Genomic DNA, 10,880 nt, shown 5'->3' on the forward strand with positions numbered 1-10,880 from the left:
TTGGCTCATAGCAGCCACTACGAGGAGAGGGCCATGATCCCTTTCCCAACTTAAAGTGTTCACAGAAGGTCCACCAGGAAGACCACAGCAATCCCTGGCACAAAGAACCACCTATCTCCTGAGTCTGTGCATAAAAGGGATAACATGAGGTGTGGTGAACAAAGCCCCAGCAACACCCAAACAGCTGGGGGGTATCTCCACGGCATTCACCGAACATTCTGCAGCGTGGGCCAGCTCCACGTCCCAAAGTGGACTTTCCACCAATTCTCCCAGTATATTCCCAAATTTTGAAATAAGCATTTACCCCCTTTTATAATCAAAAAATAATAAATATCTGCAATTTAAAAAAAAAAAAAAAAAAGGAAGCTGCAACCGTTGCCCGCCTGGTGCTCGCTTGGAAGCAGAACCCCTCAGCCATGCGCTCCAAGCGGAGACTCTGTCCAGTCTTGCTCTTTCCTGGAAGCTAAGCCTGAGTGTCACAGCGGGAGACAAGGCAGGCTCTTCCGAGACCTGAAGCCGAAGCTCCAGGTGGGAAGTTAAAGCCCTGCTGAATGGTCTCTATCATTTATCCTTTTTCACACGGAGCTCTACAACTTTATATCTAGTTTATCAATATAAAGAGTTCACACCCAGCATCTCTGTCGCTTGTGGCTTTATGCCCAGGGCCCAGAATAGTGTGCCTGGTGCAGGTGAGAAATAAGCACTTACTACATGAACCATGGGCTCGTCCGAGAGATCCTAGACAGCAGGTGTGTCTACAGATGTGCTGGGGTTGTCTTGGGGAATCCTCTCCGACCTGGGCCTTACCCACAATGCCCAGCTCTGAGACTCTCACCTATGACAACGAGACAGGTAAGAAAGGGGCCCAGGTGTGGAGGCCAAGCTCCTGAGCCATGTGTCAAAAAAAGAAAGAAAGAAAGAAAAAGAAAAAATTAAAAATTGAATAGGGAAACTCTGAACAGCTGGATGTCTAGTCTTGCTTCAGTCCCATTGTTGCAAGGATAAACATTTGGACAGCTCAAGACAAACACATCCTTCGGTTCTGAACAGGCAGAGCTGCTTTCTCGTGCGCACTGAGACTTCCATGTGAAATCTGCTCCCTCCTCAGAGCAAAGCCCTGCCTCGTCCTGAAGGAGAGGCCTGTTCCGGAGGCACTGCCCGGAACTCCCAGACGCCTGCTCTCTGTGCAGCGGGGCCTGCTCTGCTCTGAGTGAGCCAGGGCGGCCTGGGCAGGATTTTCTCCAAGGAGACCTTCAGAGAGAAGCTGGCGTCATGGGAGGCTGAGGCAGATGGTGCTCCTCTGGGCGAATGTTAAGAGAATCAGGCCAAACCACCTCAGGACCTAATTGGCTCAGACAGTAATATCAAAATGTCACAGCTGAAGCAACGGCTGACAGTGGCTTAGAAAAAGAAGAGGCATTATCTTCAACTGGGAAGTAATGACACAGAAAGAGCACTAGACGGGGAGTCCAGAGGCCTGCAGATCGGAGCCCGGTGGTGTCACTTGAGGCTGCATATTCTTCAGCCAGGTGTTGCCCTTCCTAAGCCTTGGGTCTCTCGACTGTAAGACAGACATGAATTCATTGATAAGACTGGCTCACTTGCTTCCTTGTAATGAACCCCTACAGCCCAACGGCAAAATGGGCGATAGGGAGCAAATACAACATGGCCTTCGCCCTTCAACCTGATCATAATGTATAGGGCCTCGCACAGTGCCTGTCTCACAAGAGGCTCTCAAGAATGTTACCGTGAGCAAGAGTATCAAGACGACTACTGGTGCACTTGGCCTGTAAGTTCTGCTTCCAAAGCACATCTGCCCACCTGCCGGCACCGGGTGGGGCTCGTTCAGGCCTTGCTGCAGCAGCTTCGCTGGTGGCCTGTCCCCAGCACCAGAGCTCATGGTCCTCACTGACCCTAGCCCCTCGAGCTCCCACCTCCCCAATCCACCCTCCACCTGTCCGCTTGTATTTCTCTATGCACAACCTCCCATCGTGATGCCCCTCCCTCAAAATCTCCTTTCCCTACAAAATTCAGTCCAACTTCTTCAGCTGGGCATTTGAAGACCTGACAAGCTGTCTCCAGCCCACCTTTCCAGGCTTCCGTCCCCTCGGGTGGCTTTGTGTTCACGACCTGGGCCTCCCTCCGCGCCGTGCCCTTTCTCCGCCACCCCTTCCCTCCCTCTGGGATGATCCCCTCTCCTCAATGGACATTCATGATGCTAGCTCACAGTTCAAAGTTCAACTCAAATGCTTTCTGTCTAATTGTTTATTATTTAGGTATTCTCCTCAGCCTCTGGCCCACTAAGTGGTCCCTTTCTTGTTCCCAAGCTTTTATCTTTGACATCTTCTCTGTCATCAAGCATGGGCTCAGTTCATCTTGAAACGGAAGTTTTAGCTCAAAGGCTCTCCTGTGAACTGCCACGAAGGCTTGCTTGATGGTCCCTATGTCCCCATGCTCAGTGCCCCCCACGCACACCCACACAATGCTTGTACTCATCGCGTTTCTCCTCCAGACACTCCTTCAATAACTTTCGTCCATGGTGCAATGGAATTAGATCATTCCTTGTTTTCCATAGGGCTGGAAAAAACACCTAGCCGAGTCATCCTTGGTAACTCTTGGCTGATGCTGATGAAGATAATTAGGGCTGTCTACAGTGGCCACGTGGAAGCGACAGGCATCACATTTGGGCAACCAAAGTGTCTGCTGATCCTCGTCCACCATCACTACCACAGGTAGAGAATGCACTGCCTGCATTTCCTCCCACATGAATGCCCAGACCCGGAATTCAACCTCCACAAGCTTCCTACACAGAATCCACTCTTACACAAGCACAAAAGAGCAATGGAGCCTTTACCAAAGACTCTGCAGGGAGGTGAAGATGGGGGTAACATGGCACAGCCCACAGCAAGCCACCTTCACTTGCTCATTAGACGCTCCGTGCCACCAGGTCTCTCCTGGTCCTACTGACCCGGGTTGTCTTGCTCCAGGCAGCAACTGGCCTCACTGGTTCCTCTCTCCTCCTCTCCCAAGCCCCAGCTTTAAATTTCTCCCTTTTCTATGTTGCCAGCAACTAACATCAGCCACAGCTTCGCATCCAGACTCTCCAGAAGGCTCGGCTCCTGAAAGCTCCCTCAGTTCATAGAACCTTGTCCTCCTGGGAGGCTGTTTGGCCACCACCTTTGTGACACGAGCATGACATTCAGTGTCTTCTCCCCTCCCTTAAGCAGTTTGTGAGATATTCATTGCAAACATAATGTAGAGTTCTCTCCAAGAAGGATTCTGACGGGTGGAACTTTCACCACCTCCCTATACCTTTCATCACCTCCTTACTGAGCTTTTGCCAGGAAACATCAAGGTTTCCAATGTCCCTGCCTGATCTTTGATTCACCCAACTGTCAGGACATTCCCATTCATTCTTTGAGCCAAATGAGTCTTGACCAAGCCCCAGCTTCAGGCCCAGGAAGGGCAGCTTCCAGAACTGTAACAAGAAATCATTTGGAATGCAGCATCCTTCTCAGGGGAACTCCTGTCCAGAGCAAACCCAAGAGAGCCAAGAGAACTCTCTGGATCCTGGCATTTATCCTTTATGGGCTCTCTGCAGAATTCTGAGCACACATTTCTTCGACTCCCTTCTCCTCTCCAAGATTATCAAGCTGTGTACGTGTGCGTCTGTGTGCATGCTCATGTATGTGTGCATGCCTGTGTATACCTATGCTGCTGGCAGAGGAAATGCTCTACATCCTCCCCAACAGACCCTCTTTGCCCCAGCTGCTGGCCCACTCTGCAGATATCCCTCAAACTACTGGCTCATGTACACAGAGAACCCGGCCTCTATTCCATGACCCACTGCTCACCCCCCACTTCCCAATAGCCGGAGGCCTGGAGAAGCCCCGGGAAACATGGTGTCCCTCTAAGCAGAGGCATCATGGACCAGACAGCAGGCCTCGCCGAGGAGGAGGGAGTTGGGGACTCACCAGGACTCTGCCAGTCAGTGTCTGGGCAGATATCATCACCCCCGCCCAGTCCTTCACGGAGGTCATCCAGCCGACCTCGGCTGCCGTTGCCTCCTCTTTTTCATCCACTGGCTTGAGAGTGCCATCCGCCTGGCTGGAGCCATTGTTAATCTTCTGCGCCTCCTGGCAACAGAGAGAACAGCGTTGAGAATAGGAACCAATTGAATTCATTAAACACAACCTACCCAAAAGAATCAAAGTTGGAAGGGTCCTGGCTGATGGGGGAACTGGCTTGAAGGTACAAGGGGCAGGGAGATGGGATGCATGATGCCTTTGATTTTCTTTTAAATCTTTTTTTTTTTTTAAGAATTTTTTCTTTATTTTCTCTTAAAATATCTTTGTGAAAGAAAGAATGAAATTATTCTCTTTCCACTTTAAAGGGGGATAAAAAATCACTAAACTCAGGAGAGAAAGCATCTTGTCTAGGGTCATGGAATAACTACAAAGGAGATGAGGTTGGCATGCTGTGGTCTCCACCTGCCCAGGTTTCCTATCCTGCTCGCAGGAGCGCCCTATCTTTCTTAAGAAAATCCCCATCTCCTCATCGCCATCTGTGTAGTTCAAAAGGAACTGAAGGCCCACAGTGGCTCCAGGAATAGAGATGGATTAATTGGACCATCCCATCCCTTAAGCAAGAGCAACTGGGCCAGTGACGGTTACATGACCCATGCCAACCCAATACACCTCAAGCCTGGGACTTTTGCTGGAAAGAGTAGGAAAGGTAATCCTTCCCTGAGAATGAAGCCACCACAGAGGAAACTAGGAGAAGTGACAGAATACTGATGTCATTTGAACACCTGAATCCAGCTGTGCCTGAAATCCACACCAGAGCTTTTTAATTACAAAAGAGAATAAATTCCCCTTCATGGCTAAAAACATGCTTGAGGAAACAAGGTTGATTTCTTTAGATAAATGAGGCCAACTTGGGGCCCTAAACTGCATGCTTTTGTATGCAATGTGCCCTCTGCCTAGAATTCTTTTCTCCCACAGGGGGTCAAAGCTTCCCCCTCCCACCACCTCCCTCAAGTCTTTGCTCAATGAAATCTTCTCTGGCTACCCTTTTAAAATTCCACTTCTGCCTTCCAACAGCACCACCTTTTCTGTTTTATTTTTCATTCATAGTCTGCCACCCCCTACCAACTCCGGCATCCCCAGGGCCTAAAAGAGTGACTTGCATATAGGTGGCTCAATAAACATGAATGAATAAATAAAAAGGGTTATGAGTATCACCCTTCACTGGGCCTAGGATTGCCAAACAAAATACAGGACACCCAGAGAAAACTGAGTTTCAGATAAACAACAAATTTTTTACACGACACATAGCTATACTAAAAATATATTCATTACATAAAATTTAAATTTAACTGGGCCCCCTACTCAAATATCCACTGAGATTATTTTTGCAAGTATAGATGTAGAAAAAGATGCCGGAAAATTATGTTCAGCATTTAAAAGCTTAGAATTAAGTTTCAAAGCAAACAGACACCGGGGATCACTGTGAGTTGGATCAAGGGAGAGAAACCAAGGCAGAGGTGAAAACCTTCGTCTGCAGTGAGTGGGGGTAAGGCAGAGTGAGGAAAGGACAGACCTGTACCCCTAAAACAAATAATACATTATATGTTAATAAAAAAATATCCAAAAAAAAAGAAAGAAAACAGAGATGAGATGCACAGGATGAGTCATCCTCTTGGGGATTTGCAGGCAGGCAGGAAGCTGCTCCTGACACAGGGTTCTCCCCTTCTGGCCTCCATGGGTTCAAGGGAAGCTGGGAAGCCAGAAGGCACATCGGCAGAACTGGGTGCTCATGTTGTCTCTCTAAGTGTATGAGGCCCCAGGGAGCTAGAATAGTCTAAGAGAAGGCCTGTGGTGGGGGAGCCCCAGGGTGGGCACACTCGGGGGCCAGCTATTGACACTGTGGAGTCTGCTACCCAAGCAACCTAAGGCCAGTCTCAGTGGCCTGTTAGGACCCTGAGTCTTCACCATGTGGAGATTCTGCATAGCTGGGTGTCCTGAAAATCACAACAGCCCTGATCCAGAGGCCCTCACTATGAACCTCAGGAACTGCAGGTGTAGATTCAGCTCTCATGCCCCATGGGACAGCCCCCCCATAAGATGGGAGAAAATATGGCCTGCCACAGAGATGTTGACAGGACTAACCAGTGCCCAAAGGCATACAACACACTTTCAGTTCATTAGTCCCACCACCTCCCACCTCTCCTTGAGCCACTGGCCCTCGAAAACAGTGATTCTCAAGTTCACGTGGGCATCAGAACCACGTGGAGGCCTTGTTAAAACAGAGTGCTGGGTCCCATGCCAGAACCTGCATTTCTACCAAGTTCCCAGAGAATACTGATGCTTCCCACCCGGGAACCCCACTTTGAGAATCCCTGTCCCTAATCATGCTGACATGGCTTAATCATCCCTGCCCTGATCTAAAATGGGATATGGATCTGAACCCCCAGCTCTTTCCCAGTGTTTCCCTTCACCCAGGACAGAACCACCCGCTTCTTTCAGAACCAGGGGCTGGGGGTGGACAAGGGCGAGGTCGGGGCAGGGCAAAGCCCTCAAATCAGAGGCTCTTGTGTCTCCTTCCGAACAGTGCCCCCCTAGCGACGTGGTCAGAGCTGGTCCATGGCCACAGGCTGCCCTCAGCCCTGGAGGCTCAGGCCCCACAGCCACCTGGCAGACCAGCAGACCTTGGAAGAGAGAAGCCGCATGGAAAGGGCCAGGAGCCAGTGAGTCCACCCCAGTCACGGTGCTTTCAATGCATCAATAATTCAGAGCACAAGAGGTGTATTGCAGATAATGCCCTTTTGCCAGCCCTCTTAACTATTGTTTTACAAGGCATTCATTATTTTAATTACTTTATGATAGGCAAGGAAAAACACAGACTAAAGAAAGATAATGCCCGTGTTCGTATTTGCTGACACTAGATGCTGTGGGCTTAATTACCACATGTGGGAGGCAGGCCTGGGGGAGCAGGACAGCAAGGAGGCCGGAGCTCTGCAGAGCGTGCTGCAGAGGGCAGCCCCCTTTGGCCTGAGGGCAAGCCCCCCTCCACTCTGACCTCACTCCGACCAAAGCATCCCTCGCTGGCAGCAGGTACAACCCCACGCTCTGGAGAAAAGAGGGCAGAGGCCCAGGGGGGTTGTGTCCTTGCAGAGACACACGGCAGGGAAGGAATGGTAAGGACAGTATAATAGTGACTGGCCACCATTTCTCAAGCCAGAACTAAAAATTAAGTGCTTTCCATGTCTGACCTTACTCAGAGCTTATGATAATCCAACAGGCAGGTGGAGTTATCCCCATTGCACAAACAGGGTAACTGAGAGCAGGTATTTCTCAGAAGAAGGCACAGAGCTTGAGAGGGCTGGAGGCAGACAGCCCGCCGGAGCTTGGTCAGCTCTGCCACTGACAAGCTCATGAGCCTCACCTCCTCCATATAAATGTGGACCGGCATGCCGACCCCATCAAGATGGTGGCGAAGCTTAAGTCAGATCAACGACATACAGTGTTTGGCCTGGGGCTAGGCAGCTATGGTTGCCAAGACAGAGCCCCCATTGCTGGGACTGGTTGCCTCCAAAGATAATCAGTTAAAATGCACCATCACATTGATCGGTGGCCCTGAGAGAGACGCTGATGACCCTAGGCGGGACACTGACCCAGAGAGAAATCTTCATAATTACAGAACGGAGGATAAGCGAGTATAGGTTCTAACAGCTATGACTTTTCAACGAGGCAATGGGCCCTGGGAGGGAAGGCACACAACTTCTGGAGGGGCTCCAGCAGGAGCTGCGGGGCACCCCCCAGGACAGTGGGGGCAGGGATTCCTACACAGAGTGGGCCCTGGACCAAGTGGCCTCTTAGATCCCTTCTGATTCTGAACTCCATCAGATCAGCCTCCCATTAGAGATGAGGAGACTGAGGGCCCAAGGGAAGCTGCCTCCTGGGTCCCAGGACACTGCTCTCTCTCCTATGCCTCCAGGACCTTGCTGGGGGGAGGGGTGGGGTACAGTGGGGACTGGTGCTTTGTTCTGAACCCAGAAAGTGGGCATCCATCAAAACTTCCACTTCCCAGTGCAGAGAAGGACTCAGCTACCCTTCCGGGAGGACTCCTGAGCAGGGTCAGGCAGGCTCCCTGGTATCAGGAGAGACCTGGCCCTGATCCCCACTCATCCTCCAGGGAGACCACTGTGTGCATGTCCCCCTGTGTGTGTGAGTGTGTGAGTGAGAAAGAGAGAGAGACCCCACAAGCTATAGGCTCCAGCTACCCCAGCCTCAGGACACCAGAGATTTTCTGAAATGGAGACAAAGATGCCTTGGGGAGAAGAGAGGAATGTGGAGGAAGAAGGAGCAGGAAAGAACAAAACAGGGTAGGGCCTGGGGGTGTGTCCCGGAAGATGCAGATCTGGCTACAGCCACCTCCATGATAAAGGGGCTCAGTCTTACTTCGGAGGCCACTCTTCCCTCCAGCCCTGCCCTCTCTCCCTACCAGAGTCTTCCATAAAACAAGCCACAGCTCCCTCGTGCAGACAGCACGGGACATCTAATGTGTACCCAGATGGCAGGGTGGGCAGGGCTGCAGGGCGAGGGTGCGGGTCCAGGGGTCTGAGGGCACAGTGGACTAGTCCCCACCTGCTGCCTGCTCATTCAGGCACTCTCCCACCGGCCTCACCCCTGCTGTGCCTTCTCCCTATTCCTTCGAGCATTCCCCTCAGTGACTTCCTATTGGCGTGGCCACGGAGGGCCTCAGGCCTCCTCTGTCATCTGTGGCCAAGGGCCTGACCAGACCACACGCACCTGGTGCTCACTACACAGAGCACACGTCAGTTGGATGCTCAGGCATTGCTCCTGAATCATAAGATCAAACACCAAAGCGTCAGAAGGGACCTCAGTAAACCCTTCGGATGCCAACCCTCCTCATTATACACATAAGAACACCGCGGGCTGGAGGGGAAGCCACATGCCCAGTGCCCCCCAGCCCAGCCAGGAGTGACCACCGCCCCCCACCCCCCCAGCCGCCTCTCCGGCTCTTATCCTTGCTGCCTCCTGGGCAAGATGATGCATCTCCTCAAATGCAGCCCGAAGGAACCAGCCACTCCCAAGCACATCCCTCTGCTGCACCAGCCTGCAACCTGGAGTCTGGGTGTTCCTGGGACTGGCAGAAACCACTGGGCCAGGCTTCGGGTGGAGGGGCCACGGCAGGAAGCAACCTTTCTTGTCTTCAAAGGGCCTGGCTTTCCCCAGCAATGGGAGCGGCCCTGGCCCAGTACTGGAGAGCAAGCCCGTTCTAATCCCAGGACTCCACAACCCCCAGACCTCAGGTCTGGGCCCCCTCTCCGTCTCTCATCCTTCCTGTTTTGGACCCAGTATCCTGCAAACTTCAGGTTTGTGGTGTGGTAGGAAGAACCCAGAGGCTCACAATACTCAAATCCAAGTCAAGCTTTTCTGGATGGCCTTGAAGAAGTTAGTTCATTTCTCAAAGCCTCTTCTATAAACACCAGTGAGTGCTGCCTTGTGATCTGATAAGGTGGAGCATAGCACTGAACTGTCTTGGGGGGGCGGGGCGCACTGACGGCAGCATTGCTGTCCTCTGGTTCGGACAGGAAGCAATGCTCTTCTGGAGAAAGGAGTCCTGGGCCCCAAAGCCAGGCCTCCCAGAACACACGGTTCAACTCTCAGATCCCCGCCCAGCTGCATCTTGCAGGGCAGGGCCCCCATTATCTCCCTGAGCCCCAGCAGGATGTTGGAATTGCCAAGTCCTGCCAGGTGGCCCACTGTGCTGGCCCCACCCTCCTGTGAGCTGCCACTGCACCTGCTGCCTGGCTGGGCTCACTCACCCCGGGGTACACTCGTACCAACACCTGTCGGCTGAGGCTGGTGCCAAGGCCACCCTGGGCACCACACCTGCTGGGTGACTGGAGAGGGGATGGGGGGGTCAGCTGCTGGGAGGAATTCAGAATTTCCTCACGGCTCCCTGCTGGGGCTGCCCCCAGGAGCTCCGAGGCTGCCTCGGGTTTGATTTCATCTCAGCTCTCTGGACACCGGCTCCTCATTCCAGATCTGGGAAGTGGCTTGAACAGCTCATCTGGGAGGAAAACTACTCTAAAAAATATAAGTCAGATCGTGTTGGTGCTGTTCCAACCCCCTCCTGTGGCTCCTCGTCCCACTTGGGAGGACAAGTCACAGCCTTCACACAGTCCAACGCACCCAATCTGCCGCCATCCTACAAGTCTCCCACTCACTCACTCACTCTCTCCAGCCGCATCAGCCTCCTCGTGCTGCCAGAATGTTCCAGACCCATTCCCATCTCGGACTAATTGCACTGGCTGCTCCCCCTGCCCCCAGAGAGCCCCACGGCTACTTCCCTCACCATTCTCAGATCATCGTGACCTTTTTACTGAGAGCTTCCCTGCCCGCCCTGTTGAAAGTGACACCCCCCCACCACCACCCCGCGCCTTTGCTCTATTCCTCCTCAGAGCACTGATACCACTAGCCTGCCAACGTCGGTCCTCTCTTATTGTCTGTAAGCTCCGTGAGGGAAAGACTCGACATTTCTTTCTAGTTCACTGCCGTGTCCTCAACAGCACAATGCTATGAGCTCTGCGGAAGCACCTGCTCCATCTTGGTGAGGGACAGGAGCCAAGGGTGTGCAGTTAGGAAGGAAGGAAGGAGGGAGGGAGGGAGGGAGGGAGGGAGGGAGGGAAGGAAGGAGGGAGGGAGGGAGGGAGGGAGGGAAGGAAGGAGGGAGGGAGGGAGGGAAGAAGGAAGGAAGGGAGGAAGGAAGGAAGGAAGGAAGGAAGGAAGGAAGGAAGGAAGGAAGGAAAGAAGGAGGGAGGGAAGAAGGAGAAGGGAGGGAGGGAGGGA

General features: G+C 52.5%; 1 protein-coding gene across 13 annotated transcripts in view; it reads right to left on the minus strand.

The window, feature by feature from the left end:
- Positions 1-10,880, minus strand: part of KCNMA1 (potassium calcium-activated channel subfamily M alpha 1) — a 725,292-nt gene that overhangs the window by 503,350 nt on the left and 211,062 nt on the right. For 12 of the 13 annotated variants that reach the window (XM_035022513.1, XM_035022505.1, XM_035022592.1 and 9 more), the window contains exon 2: positions 3,975-4,136. In XM_035022513.1, coding sequence (XP_034878404.1) covers positions 3,975-4,136 — 162 coding nt within the window. Of the gene's footprint in view, positions 1-359; positions 1,562-3,974; positions 4,137-10,880 lie in introns of those variants that run through there. The other variant, XM_035022578.1, reaches the window with a different exon arrangement.

This window comes from Mirounga leonina, unplaced genomic scaffold, assembly GCF_011800145.1.
Source record: "Mirounga leonina isolate KUSES-001 unplaced genomic scaffold, KU_Mleo_1.0 Mir_114, whole genome shotgun sequence".
In the NCBI taxonomy this organism is placed as follows: Eukaryota; Metazoa; Chordata; class Mammalia; order Carnivora; family Phocidae; genus Mirounga; species Mirounga leonina.